This window comes from Hemiscyllium ocellatum, chromosome 22 (genome assembly GCF_020745735.1).
Source record: "Hemiscyllium ocellatum isolate sHemOce1 chromosome 22, sHemOce1.pat.X.cur, whole genome shotgun sequence".
In the NCBI taxonomy this organism is placed as follows: domain Eukaryota; kingdom Metazoa; phylum Chordata; class Chondrichthyes; order Orectolobiformes; family Hemiscylliidae; genus Hemiscyllium; species Hemiscyllium ocellatum.
In genome coordinates this window covers 40,598,737-40,613,831 of record NC_083422.1, presented here as the reverse complement: position 1 = coordinate 40,613,831, position 15,095 = coordinate 40,598,737, and the positions used below count along the sequence as shown (strand labels likewise).

Below are 15,095 nucleotides of genomic sequence, written 5' to 3'. Positions count from 1 at the left end.
AAATTATGTTGCTGCCTTCATGAAAACATACTCTAGACAAGTTTCCAGTCACTAAGGGTATTCTCCACAATGTTAACACAAAACTTCAATTTTACAATGAATTCACTTTCTATCCCTGTTGTTCAAACCTTGTGGGCTTCCTTAATTAATTGGTCACAATAATCCAGCCAAGATAGGAAAGAGATGAGGGCACGCTTTCCCGGAAAAGCTGTGGCATCTTCTTTATGGCTGTAAGAGTCTAATCTGTAAAACAGAAAATACAATTTGTAGAAGTAACCTGCACATTGTAACAACATATTTAACAGAATTTAATCCCTAAAAGACAGGATATCCAAAAATGCTTTATCATTGATAAGCACAAATTAGATTCCAGGTAAGAGTTCATGACACATTTATGAAAAAAAGTCAATTTTCAAAACGACATAAAAACAAAATCTACTGACATTTGCTTCAGATTTAGCAAAATGGATAGAATGGATGTAAAGAACTGATGGGTTAGTTGTGGCGCTCAATTTAGTTACATGGGTTACTCTGTTATGCCAAAGATTAACCTGTGTAAAAACACTGAAAACGAACTGGGGATATTCCAAATCACAGATGAAACATACTGGACAGTTCAATAAAATGTTAATCTTTGTATAGCAAAAGATAGTATGGTGGATTCATTAAGTTTTAAACCATACTCTGATTTTCACAAATATAGAAGGCTCTCTATGTCCCCAAATGCTCGCTCATCTTGCAATGGACACTTCCAGATTGGCCTGACCCACAAAATCTACTTCAGATTTATTTCCCAAGATATTTGGGGTGATGAACCTCTCATCCTACTCAGTCTAGTATATGTGTGACATCAGTCCCATACTTAGGTTAACCTGTCAAGATGACTGGGGTTCAACAAAATATATTCCTAGCCAGTATTGCCTACAACCTGAAAACAAAAATGTTAAAAAAAACACCAGTCTTACTGCATTTGTTGTGTACCTCTCACCTAATGCCACTATATACAGCAAAAACATGAGAAATGAAACTGGACACTGAGGGGCATAAGATACCTACAAAAGAAGCTAACAGCTGAATATGTTCCAAACAATACCACATTATCTGACTCGAAAACTAACTATGCCAAAAATAAAGGAACTGGAGAGAAAAGTTTAGAAAAGTTACTGCCATGTGAAATGATTTCATAAATGATTAAAATACAAAGCTAGACACTGCATTTATCAGTGGTTAATAAAGTAGAAAAGAAATACTTTCATTTATGATTCATCTAACAAAAGTAAGAACAAAAGATTAGACTTAGATTAGACTTACAGTGTGGAAACAGGCCCTTCGGCCCAACAAGTCCACACCGACCCGCCGAAGCGTAACCCACCCATACCCCTATATTTACCCCTTACCTAACACTACGGGCAATTTAGCATGGCCAATTCATCTGACCCGCACATCTTTGGATTGTGGGAGGAAACCGGAGCACCCGGAGGAAACCCACGCAGACACGGGGAGAACGTGCAAACTCCACACAGTCAGTCGCCTGAGTCGGGAATTGAACCCGGGTCTCAGGCGCTGTGAGGCAGCAGTGCTAACCACCGTGCCACCGTGCCGCCCGAAGTTCTGGAAGAAATTGAACTGTAGACTAGAATCGATAGTCAATGCCAGATAAATGAAGAAATATCAAGCCTAGATATTAAGATCAAGCTAAGAGCACCTTACGATCTTAGCCTACAGCATTAAGATGTAAATTGCTAATCAGGAAGTCTGCCTAAGATTTTAGTTAAAAAAAATTAAGTTCTCTCCTATACAACACAAGGTACAGACTGATGCTTTGATAAATGGCAAATTGTTTTGTTGTCTGAAAGGAGTTCTCAAATCTTTTACCCAGATGTCTTTCTCTCGCGTGATAGACAGAAGACTGGGAACTGAATCAGACTTAAACAAATTCTTCAGTTAATTTTGTAGGTACCAATACTCAATATGAAACACATACTTATGGCAACATTTACTTCTTACTTCATCTAACTTAACCCTAACCCTAACTTTAACTTCTAAATTTGGCTTGAAACAAATACTACCCCAATTTGAGTGAAGTGGTTAACTTTGCTCTCAGTGGAGATCTTGCCTATGGTTCTTTGTCTTCTTTGAAGATAACTTCAGGTCAGGTGCTTCTCAAGTATAAATCTCTTGCAGAATCCATTGTTCTGCTAACCTTTATTACAAAATGTGCTCACTTCCAGGAACACATTTGGCACTCAGCCAGTGAATTGACCAAACCTGATCACAACATCCGATCCCAGCAATGGAGTTTTGTGGTAAACAACTCCAAAATGTTTACACCAAGTCATAAACAGCCACATTCCATGCTCCACGTAAGGTAATATGGTGCCAGTATATCTGGCAGATCACCATATGACCTCCCTTATTTGGTCAACACAGCATCAAAGATTCCTACAGTGTGGAAACAGGCCCTTTGGCTCAACAAGTCCATGCCCCCCAGGAAACTGCAAATCACAGCTTACAGGAGAGGTCACAACATGGACTGGCTGCAGTTTTAACCGAGATCAGAACTTAAACTAGCTTGACCAAAGTTCCCAACGGGCTTGATTGTGGCTCTTAACCAGTCTAATAGCCATTTTACTGGTAGTAATCTGACCACAGTTCATAGAAAACTTTCATTTTCAACTTAAACTACCAGTTGAAACAGACTTTGTCTGTCAGCGCACTACATTGCAGACAACAATTGACCAAATGTTAAGAGGTTTCACGTAAAAAGTGGAAGACAAAATTCCAAAAAATTAAGTTGACCCAAGTCAGTTAAATGACTTCTTTTCCATTTTTTACAACACATTGGATTCCATGCCTTGCGAGACTACCAACTGCACGACTTCTCTCCAGTTAGATTCAAAGGTAAGATCAATCAGAATACTGCAACTTTAACTTGTCAGTGAAAAGTAAAAACTGCCATGCAGTAACACAAATCTTGTTGTACAATTGTACCGAGACCACTGTCAACAGTCTTTCAACTGATTGCAGTCCCAAGATTTCTTACTGTAGTCCAAAATGACATGCCTTTTTCACCAGATGCAGAATCCGCTGTGTATTATCACTTCATATTGTAGATGAAATTGGAAATAGTCATTTCTATGTGTAAACCACTATGCTTTGAATGTTTGGTTTAAAAAAAACTAGATATTGACAATTTTACATAAATTTTATAGTTTGCTTGATGGTAAGAGCAACTTTAAGACCTGCTGAGTTTCTCTAGCATTCTCTGTGGTTGTTTTAGTTTTCCAACATCCACTGTATTTTGTCTTTATTCAGGATTTTAAATAGTTGAGGGGGAGGACAATATCAGTAGTCTCTATATTCTATGCCATTTGTAATTATTTAATTCTGAAGAAGTATAATAGTGAGTGATTAGTTTCTCTTTTTCTCTTGTCTGCAGCCTTCCTATAATTGTAAGCAGAAGTTTAAAGAACATGTACAGAGGAAACTCAATTATCCGAAGGACATGGGAGGAGAATATTTCATTCTGTTAATCAAATGCTGGATAACATTGTTGGCCACACATCGGGACCTTGCAATTTTGTTCGGATGATCTGAAATTCAATTAATCGAATGCTGGATAATCGAGGTTCCTCTATACTATATCTTTAATTTAGCAAACAAACAAACCTGCTTTCAAGGATATTTATTGCAAATTATCTGACCAAATCTATTCAGTATAACCTGCATTTGCCAATGCAAAGTATTGAAGAAAAAAAATTGAAGATACAATTTTATTCTACTTACCCCCAGTTAACTGACTCCAAAGATTCAATATCCATTGGATCTATCGACTGTGGCAGTGCTCTATAGAGCTTACCCAATCTTTCTGTAAGCAATTGGCATAGAGAAGTGTTGTCAGTCAGGCACTTTGCAGCTGCTGGTTCTGGCAAACTAACTAGCAGCATTAGACCCTCAGATGCTTTAACAACAATTCGACCATCCTGGAACACAAACAGAAAAACAGCTGGTTGGAGCTACAAGCAGAAACTAATATTCATGAAAAGACCATAAATTATCATGCGAACTTCAAATACAAAACAAATCTGATAGAGTGTTTTTAGCACTACATATTTCATTACATAATTTTTACTGCATGCTTTCAAGAATGCAGGAAATACGACAAGTATAAAGTTTCTTTTAACATCTTTTATTGATAAGTAATAACTTTTCAATAAGAATTTTGTAGATGCTAATTAATGTGTTTGCAAAAATATTAAACTTGAACGTTTATTATTTATTTCACAAGCTCTGAAAGTACCCGTATAAAAATCTGACCCTGAATGATTTCAGGTTAGGTGGACTGGGCATAATAAATTCTGCACTGAAGGGTTTTTCTAATCCTATTTTTGATCAATCAACAAAAGAACGTAACTGCAGCATCCAATGAAAAAGGATAACCTGTGTTTTAAAAGCAGACCTACCGGGCTTTTACTGAGGTTTATTAATGAATTCACCAGATTGTATTCTTGGCTTTGACGGAGATCAGAAGAATTTGCAGTGGCTGTTTGTAATGAAAGGGTCATGGTATTTAATGATGTAGAAAGATCAGTACTGTGTTCAGACAAGTCACTCCTGCTGTCCAGTGGACTGACTACAGCTCTACAGGTAGCATTGCACAATCCTGTACTAGTGTTGGCTTCAGGAGGTTGCGTTTGTTCCGTCTCTGATGATATATCTGCAGGCACAACAGTATTTTCTGAAATATCTACTTCTGTTTTCTGTGGGTTGGCAACTCCTGTAGCTCTAGGAGATTTGCTCTAGGAAAGAAAAATAGTTGGTTATAGCAGAAAGCTGAAGAGAGATTTAAGCATGCAGGAGAGTAATGAAGGCACTTTGGTGTATTGAATCATTAAAATACAATCAAAACAGCAATCTGTTCAAGCAAGTTGCTAAGAAGTGTGAAAATATCAAGAACCATTCTCTCAGCACAAAATTACCATTTACATTATTCCACCCACAGATGACTCTGAACAGAGTAAATTTTGAAAGCTTTATAAATATGTTGATCTATTTTTGTCAATTAGTGTGATATGAATAGAAAAAATAAGTGTTGAATAATTATTTTCAAATTTTACACGGTTTATAACAAGCCTAGCTTAGAACATGGGATCTTCATTAAGCATATTTAGTTTGAAACATCACTAAATAGATCAGATCATATTATATGAAATAAAAGATTAATACCGTGATTAAGGTGAAGGCGGACAATGCTGTTACTCCTCCTTTAACATTGTGGTTGCATTCCTGATTCACAGCTTTAAGCAAACTATATGCTTCCATAGGGATCTACATTGAAGCCAGAGTCAGATTCCATTGGATATTTTCTTACCCAGAAAACAATCTACATGATGAAATATTGTATCATGGGGAGACAAAAGGCGTTATATGCCACTGAACTTCTCGCCTTTAACCTGCTCCTGTAGTTACAGTAGGTATGTGACTGGTCCAGTTTAGTTTTCACTGCTATCACTCAGGATGTTGGTAGTGGGGAATTCAATTATGTTAATGCTAGTGATTGTGGATGGTCATTTCCTGGCACTTGTGTGGCATGATGTTACTTCCACTTATCAGACCAAACCTTGATGTTGTCCAGATCTTGATGCATATGGACACTGACTGTTTCAACATCTATGGAGTAGTGTATGATTCTGAATGTTGTGTGATCAGTAGTAAGTGTCCCTACTTCTAAAGTTAAGGTCAATGATGAAGCAGCTAAAAATTGAACCATGGAGACTATCCTGAGGAACTCCTGCAGTGATGCCCTGGAGCGGAGATGACCAACCTCCAAGAATCACAACAATCTTGCTTTATGCCATATGTGTTTCTAATAGAGTTTTCTTTTTTTCCTATTGATCCAAATTTTCCTAGGTTCACTGATGTCATACATGGTCAGACGTGATCTTGATGATAAGGCAAGTCATTCTCAAACATGCACATGAACCAAATGAAATAGAGCACATGCAGATGATTCAGTTCTTCAAAACTGCTCCATCATTCAAGAAGATCATGAATGATATGTTCATATTTGAATTTCAAATTCCCATCTACGTTCTTGATTCTCCTGCTAAATAAAGGTCTATTCACCTCAAGGTTGTGCAATCCTTTGAGCAGATTCCCCTTATCTGTCTTAAAACATTGGCCCCCTAATTTTAAAAAGTTATAGACTGACTCACAAGAGAAAACATTCCTCCCTGTCCACCCTGTCATGACCACTCAAGATGTCATTCAATTAAGTCAGGGTCTTTTTCACTTATGCTTGCTGAGCTGGTAGATTTGTTCTCAGCTGTATCGTCACCATGCTAGGTAACGTCAGTGATCCTTCGATGAAGCACTGGTCCCGCTAGCTGTGTCGTGGTCTGCTGTGGTGGGTGATATCACTTCCAGTTCTTTTGCAGAAGAGGTTGATGTATGGGGTCCAAATCAATATGTTTCTTAATGGCGTTCCGGTTTGAATGCCAAGCCTCTGGGAATTCCCGTGCGTGTCTTTGTTTAGCCTATCTCAGGATGGATGTATTGTCCCAGACAAACCAGTGTCCATCTTTGTCTGTGTGCATGGATAGCAGTGATAGTTGGTTATGTCTTTTGGTGGCTAATTGGTGCTCAAATACCTTGGTGGCGAGTTTCTTGCCCATCTGTCCAATGTAATGTTTGTTGCAGTCCTTGCAGGGTATTTTGTATATGACGTCTATTCTGCTGGTTGTTGGTATGGGGTCCTTTAAATTCATCAAAAGCTGTTTCAGTACAGTGGTAGATTTTTGGGCTACCATGATGCCTAGAGGCCAGAACAGTTTGGTCATCTTCTCCGAGATGCCTTTAATGTAAAGCAGGGTGGCAAGAGTCTCTGGGCATGTTGCGTCTTCTTGTTATTTCTGTTGTGTAGGAATCAGTAGAGTGCGCTTATTCGGTACACGTTTTTACTGAATATGTTGCATAAGTGTTTTTCCTCGGCTTCTCCCAGTTCCTGCAGTGTGCTGTGGCTCATTTAAATAATGCTTTGATGCAACTTGACTTGCGGGTGCTGGGATGATTGCTCCTGTAGTTCAGTATCTGGTCACTGTGTGTGGCTTCCTGCAAATGCTGGTCTGCAGCTCTCCATTGGCTTTTTGTTCTCCTATCTAGGAAGTCTGTTGTTGCTCTCTTCCTTATTGGTGAATTTTATACTGGTAAGAATGTTCTTTATGTGTTTTTGTGTTTCTTCTAATTAGTAGCATTTCATGATGACAAAGGTGTCATCCACATAGCGGACCCAAAGCTTGGGCTGGAATTCAGTGGAAACAAGCTCAGCCTGTCCAATTTATCCTCAGAACACAACCTGCTCATTCCAGGTATAATTGCGTAAAACTCTTCTCACTGCCTCCAAAATATTAAATCCTTCCTCAGATAAGGAGAGCAAAACTGCACTATGCCATTTTGAAACATTATTTACTCTTAAGTATCCAAATAATCATACAGATACATTTTTTTAAACAGCCACTATTAACAAAAGCAAGGACTCAACACTTTCCAACATGCAACCTTGGTTTCAATTAAACTATGTATTTTCACCTGGAAAGGTTAAAATTGATGCTTGAATGCAATATTTTATAACATAAAACAGAAACCAACCATAAATGACACCATGACATATCCTGCAAATAAAAACACACAAGTATTACTAGCTGGAGATAAAAATGCCAAAGAGCACTGACTTTAAAAAGGACAGAGATTATTTCATTGCAAGTTGTCATAAGAAAAGTCTGCAATGTCTTTTTGGCTTCATGCATAAAATTTTCAGTTGGGTAATACACAGAGAAATCTTTCAGCTTTCAGGGAAGTATAAAAAAACTGGTACAAATTGTGCCATGTCTGGATACAATTCAAACTCAATATTTCATTAAAGTGGGTTTCATTATTTCTTTAAAAATCTAAACAATATGGTTTCCATTTTAGTGAACATTATTATACATCAGATTTTTAGGTTCATTTGCTCAATATAAAACAGCAGCAATAGTGGTAAGAAAGGCCTAAAGCAACAAATTTTTTCAGCCAATGGAGAGCTAAATAATATCTTGCATAACTGATAAATGTACAGCATTCCACCATGTTCTGATGGCAAGGATGCCCTATGACACTCATGTTCAACAATGTCCTCTTGTTATCATGATCATGCTGTGGTTTGGTGGTGATTAGAAATCTGTCAGAAATAAAATTCAAATTTATTTTTAAAACACATATACTTGTAATTTGTTTAATTTGACAGGCCGAAACAAAATTTATATTTAGCGACATTTACATCATTTGGCCAGCAATTCTGTTTTTATACTTAGTTGGCATGCTTGGCTTCAGAAGGCATTAAGAGTTGTTTATCTAACACAGGACATGCAAGATAAACTAGATATGATTAGCAGGTTCACTTTCCTATAGAAAGAATAGCAGTGAACTAGTTGGGTGCTTATAAAAATAAAGGTCATGTTAATGAGCAAATAATTAGATTTATAGAACTCTTTTCGATCAATACCTTATCCTGTTTGGAACTCTGGCCTGGAACCAATGAAAATGTTGAATACAAAAGATGGAAATAGACTTAATACAGGAATACAAAGTTTAGAAAATTTGGAACAGTTTAGAAAGGTAGTTTTGAAAGTTAACAGAAACTTCCCTCATTTATTCAAGGTAGTATATAAGCTACTGTGTTGGAGGGAGGGAGGGAGGCATCAAACACATTTTTTCTATTAGGGTCTTTTTTGGTCAATAATGTCATCACATCAGTTATATAGATAATAGAAGGAACAATCAAAGAACTAAGCAATAGTTATACTGTATTATAAAAATGGTTACAGCACGATATACCTACCTCTAGGAAAAAGTTGACCAAATAGGGATCTTGTTTCAATTTCGCACAGACTATACAGAGAAACTGTATCTCCTCATTTTCCGTGGGGGCAGCAAGAACTTCACCACAAAGTCGAATTAATTTCTTTAGAAAAAATACAACATTGAAAAGAAGAATATTTAATAAGAAACCCATGTTTTAAAAAACAACTCTTTTGCATATTTACACATATTAAACAAGGCACTGATTAATAAGGACTGGTTTGAACTGAGGTTCACTCTCTAGAATGTTCTTAGCCACCACTTGATATAAAGCATGTCAATTAGCCAAACTGAAAAACATTTGTGATTTAACTCAATTACCACAATAATGGTTTTTATGCTAGTGTAAGAGCAAGTAAGCTTCAGTTTATAAATTTATCCCTTTTTCTGCAATAACCCAATCTTAACTCAAATACTTCATGCTGTTGTATAGTTCTAGACTGCCAGTAGCCTTGGGCATCCTGATGCAATAACCATCTTCCATGCAGAAAAGTGATGGCCAAGACTAGGGTTTGTTCAACATACAGCTGCATTCAGTTCCATAAGTGCTGCCCATTTTCTGATAGTCCTTCCAAATAAATATTCTACATGTGCAAGTTTAAATTGTGGAAAATCATAATAGTCTATGTAGCAAGACTCAACTGCTGTCTTGAAAAGTATAGTTTTCAGAATACATCACTTGATCACAAACAGGAGCAGGGATTCAACAATTTTTCTTTTCTACTCTATCATGACTTTATCTATGTATCACCCGCTATTCGGGTAATGGCTATTTAGATCATTATAGAATAGGTACAACCTTCGGACTTCCTTACTTAAAAGATTTAGCTCTACACCAGACAAAATAACTATCTTCTAAGGCAAGGAGGAACAAAAGTTCTTCCTATGTAATATAATAGAAAATTTGAAGAATCACGCCTTCATTTTCAGAATGACTGGCAACTGTCTTGTAAGTTTTAGTTTATAATCATCTTCATTCAATCTTGACCAGGTGCCAGCTCATCTGTTTCCATCACAGAAATATGCATTTCCTCAAGTTAAAAAATATTTAGCACATCACTATGGCACCTGTCACTTTTAAATACTGTAATGAGACCATACCTGGACAGGCCGATGGACATTTATGTGCGGCAACAGAGGTTGTTTAATTCTTCCTAGTAATTTTGTATAGAAAATTAGGACTTGTTGCTTCATGCCTGGTGGGCACTACAAACCAGAGAAAAATAAGTAGCAATGAGAGGTTAAACACACTTCTGGAAAATAAATTATTCAAATTACATATCATAAGCAATTATTTGATGACAGTGTATGATTATACACATGTAAACTTGAATGATTTGCTCCATCAATTTTCAATGGCAATAACATTATTTTGGCTTTAAAATACTGAAAACAACATTTTGTTTTTAAACAAAAAAACCTCTTATCAGCTTAATTCTTTTATATGTTGATCTCAATCATGACAATTTTATGCTGACTTTCATGCAAACAGCTTTCTGGGACCACTTAACATGATACTTGCTGATGCATTGCATTATGTCCCTCTTGCTCATTACCTTCACAGAATTAGTTTACAGTTTTGAAAGTTTTAAAGAATTAGGCATATGTGTGTGATAAAATGAAAAAACTCTAAGAGAAAAACCTACCACATTTAACAAATACATCAGGTTTGAGGACTTAACAACAACCACTCCTCAGTAAAAGTGACATTTTCGTGCTATGTTGGCACGAAATTATAAATAATTATAACTATTTATAAATTATTATAAATTCAAATATAAACAATACAAAATGAAGCACAGCAAGACAGCGGACAAAGACATGCCTCTCCTTGACATGCTCAATGTTTTCTATGCTTAGTTTGAGCAGAATGCCAGTAGTGCGGTAATGCCTGCCCTGACAGCCCCAGACACGCCTCTTCCCTCAGTCACCGCTACAGATGTCAGATCAGTCTTCCTGGGAGTAAACCCAAGGAAAGTGACAGGCCCAGAAGGTGTCCCCAGCTGAGCACTCAGATCTTGTGCAGACCAAGTGACGGACATATTCACTGACCTGTTCAACCTCTCCCTCCTACAAGCCAAAGTCCCCACATGCTTCAAAAAGACCACCACCATCCCTGTACCTAAGAAAGCACACGCAATGTGCCTTAACGACTAGTTATCTCCTGTGACTATCTTGGTTGTCTTGAATAGCTGGAGAAGTACTTAATTTTACCCATATATAGGTATTCATAATGAGTCATAAAAGATCAAGTGATTATGAAGCGCTTTATGCTGAGAAAAAACATCAAAAATAAGCAATTTGGATTACATGATCTAAATGCCAAGAATATTAGAGTTACTTCCCTCCTATGCAAACCTTTAACTATTAAAGGTCTAAAAGGATTGAAACAAACATGTGCTGTAGAGGAGAAGGACGATGAACAAGATTGAACCAAGATGTGATGCCTGGAAAAGTTTTGAAGAAACAATGACTATCTTTAAGGAGAGCTCCTTGATAGACAGCATGATTCAGGAATGAATAGAAACATTAACAAAGCAGTCAACAACTACAGAGAGCTCTAAAAAGTGAGAAAAAAAAGCAAAAGTGCAGCCATCACAGGGAAAAAAATCTTTACAGGTCCAACTGCAAAGATACTTGAAAGGGATGGCGTTTAAAATCCTCCAGCTGATCAAAAATGCAATGTAATGACCGTCCAAAAAGTATTCCCAATCCCAAGACAAACTCATCTCCACTACAATTCACCTGTTCCCCTCGTGAGACTTTACAGCTTGGTGAGTATCCAAACTTAATGTTTTCTTAGCTTTATTGTCATTGGATAGACCTGAGAAGAGTATAAAGGCAGCAGGAGTATACTTGAGAGAAATCAGGAGGGAAAAAAGGGGACAGGAGATAGCTTTGGCAAATAGAATTAAGGAGAATCCAAAGGGCTTTTACAAATACATTAAGGACAAAAGGGTAACTAGGGAGAGAATGGGGCCCCTCAAAGATCAGCAAGGCAGCCTTTGTGTGGAGCCGCAGGAGATGGGGCAGATGCTAAACGAGTATTTTACATCAGTATTTAACAGAAAAGGACATGGAAGATATAGGCAGTAGGGAAACAGATGGTGACATCTTGAAAAATGTTCATATTACAGAGGAGGAAGTGCGGGATATCTTGAAATGCATAAAAGTGGACAAATCCCCAGGACCTGATCAGGTTTACCCTAGAACTCTGTGGGAAGCTAGGGAAATAATTACTGGGCCCCTTGCTGTGATATTTGTATCATTAATAGTCACAGGTGACATGCTGGAAGACTGGAGGTTGGCTAACGTGGTGCCACTGTTTACTAAAAGGTGGTAAGGACAAGCCAGGGAACTATAGACCAGTGAGCCTGACGTCAAGGACTGATTAGGGATAGTAATCATGGCTTTGTGTGTGAGAAATCACATCTCATTAACTTGATTGAGTTTTCTGAAGAAGTAACAAAGAGGATTGATGAGGGGAGAGCAGTAGATGTGATCTATATGGACTTCAGTATGCTGTTCAACAAGGTTCCCCATAGGAGACTGGTTAGCAAGGTTAGATCTCATGGAATACAGGGAGAACTAGCCATTTGGATGTAGAAGTGGCTCAAAGGTAGAAGACAGAGGGTGGTGGTGGAAGGTTGTTTTTCAGACTGGAGGCCTGTGACCAGCGGAGTACCACAAAGACTTTTATACATTTATATAAATGATTTGGATGTGAGCATAAGAGATAGAGAGTTAGTATGTTTGCAGGTGACACCAAAATTGGAGGTGTAGAGGACAGCAAAGTGGGTTACCTCAGAAAACAACAGGACTTTGATCAGATGGGCCAATGGGCTGATGGAATTTAATTCAGATAAATCAAGGTGCTGTATTTTGGGAAAGCAAATCTTAGTAGGACGTATACACTTAATGGTAAGGTCCTAGGGAGTGCTGCTGAACAAAGAGACCTTGGAGTGCAGGTTCATAGCTCCTTGAAAGTGGAGTCACAGGTAGATAGGATAGTGAAAAAGGCGTTTGGTATGCTTTCCTTTATTGGTCAGAGTTTTGAGTACAGAAGTTGGAAGGTCATGTTGCAGCTGTACAGGACATTGGTTAGGTAACTGTTGGAATATTGCATGCAATTCTGGTCTCCTTCCTATCAGAAAGATGTTGTGAAACTTGATAGGGTTCAGAAAAGATTTACAAGGGTGTTGCCAGTGTTGGAGGATTTGAGCTATAGGGAGAGGCTGAACAGGCTGGGGATGTTTTCCCTGGAGTGTCGGAGGCTGAGGGGTGACCTTATAGAGGTTTACAAACTTATGAGGGGCATGGATAGGGTAAATAGACAAAGTCTTTTCCCTGGGGTGAGGAAGTCCAGAATTAGAGGGCATAGGTTTAGGGTGAGAGGGGAAAGATATAAAAGGGACCTCAGGTGCAACATTTTCACGCAGAGGGTGGTACGTGTATGGAATGAGCTGCCAGAGGAAGTGGTGGAGGCTGGTACAATTGCAACATTTAAGAGGCATTTGGATGGGTATATAAATAGGAAGGGTTTGGAGGGATATGGGCCAGGGCTGGCAAGTGAGACTAAATTAGGTTGGGATAACTCGTCGGCATGGACGGGTTGGACCAAAGGGTCTGTTTCCATGCTGTACATCTCTATGACTCTATGACCAGAATGTTAACTTTGTTCTTTGTTAAAATATTCAACATTATTAAAATTTACAGTGGGCAGGTCATATACAATTTGTCTATTCATAATCTATAACTTCATTTTTAATTGTTATGCATTTGCTCGGTTAATGATTCATTACTACAGGTCTTTCAAGAGTTAAAAACCTGCAATCCATTCAGCATGATTAATTAAAAGTAATAATTCAGCATTACTGCTTAAAACATACATCAGCTTTTCCCAATGTGTACAGGGTCTCCAAGATCTTGTGATGAAGCAAGTACTCCATACAGGGGCCTGTCTCACCAGATTCCCTTTCATGTTCCTCCTGAACCAAAATTTCTAGCATCTGATCCAGATGTGATGGGATGTTTGTATCTGTTACTGGAGCTTTATCATCTGTCAAAAAACACAACAGCTCATCTTTCGTGGTTCACAAATTCCAATTATGTATTTCAAGTCAAACATATAGTCAAAAGCAAACATATGCAAATAAGAAACAAATACAAGTTTTAATGAAGTTTGGTACCAACTTGTGAGACAGACTTGTTTTTACATGTTAAATATTGCATTCAAAAGGGGCTAGGAGGTGAGAATAGAAGCAAGTCACTGCAACAATTGTGACTTGTTACAGTTTTATTCGTTGCAAATTCAAGAGCCCAGGGATACCCTCCTACTTGCAAGCCAGATGAAATCCAAGTTTTAACTGAATGAAACCATTGGAAGCATTTACTTAGCAAATAAAAATATATTTTACAAAAAAATTAACCATATGTTCATATTTTTATAATCAGAACCATAGACAAATGTAGTAGAAGGCTAACCTTTGAAAGAATTGAATAAACTACATTCAAAGAATGAGAATTATAGATCTGATTGAACTGTCATTTTTTTATTTGTTAAATACAGGATTATGGCAGGATGATGCTGAAAATGAGAACATGTGAAAAACTTAATTATTTGATGGTAACACAAATGGTGCACCAAAAATTCCACCAACTTTGAATTCCAAGCTTAGGCAAAGTATTTAGCAAAAGCATGCATAGCTTGCCACACATACACATCTTATAAATGAGGTTAAGAACACAATCACCTGTAGACATGTGGGTTTATAATGAGTGGAGAAGATTGTCTAACAATCTAGAGATATCATAATAATACGTATCTAAAAGGTTAATTGTTGAATTAAAGCAAATGACTGGTAGGATCTATTGTATGCTGCAGTTCATAACGGCTTCTACACACAACTTTGAAGGGACATAAAGACTAATAAAAAAAATCAATAGTCCAACAAGTAAAACATAGGGCATGGAAAACACGACTAGTGCAAATATATACTGGGTAATTCCAAATTAGTGCTGCATTTTATTGAGTAATGCACATCATCGCAAAAACTTCAATAACTGATTCTGAAGCAGAAAAGACAAGATAACACCATTACAGTGCTGCTGATGACTAGAAAAGAGCCAAGAACTAAGTTGCAACTACAGTTTTTGGAAACTCAGATTAGGGAAAGGTTATTTGGCTCTTAAAATTTTAA

The 15,095-nt window shown here is 37.5% G+C and overlaps 1 protein-coding gene across 1 annotated transcript in view; it reads right to left on the bottom strand.

Moving 5' to 3' along the window:
* Window positions 1-15,095, bottom strand: part of fhip2a (FHF complex subunit HOOK interacting protein 2) — a 60,930-nt gene that overhangs the window by 19,651 nt on the left and 26,184 nt on the right. Inside the window, exons 3-8 of the mRNA XM_060842125.1 lie at window positions 13,785-13,954; window positions 9,997-10,101; window positions 8,876-8,998; window positions 4,464-4,799; window positions 3,787-3,983; window positions 129-243 (exon numbers count right to left, since the gene is read on the bottom strand). Of these exons, the coding sequence (XP_060698108.1) occupies window positions 129-243; window positions 3,787-3,983; window positions 4,464-4,799; window positions 8,876-8,998; window positions 9,997-10,101; window positions 13,785-13,954 (1,046 nt within the window). The remainder of the gene's footprint in view (window positions 1-128; window positions 244-3,786; window positions 3,984-4,463; window positions 4,800-8,875; window positions 8,999-9,996; window positions 10,102-13,784; window positions 13,955-15,095) is intronic.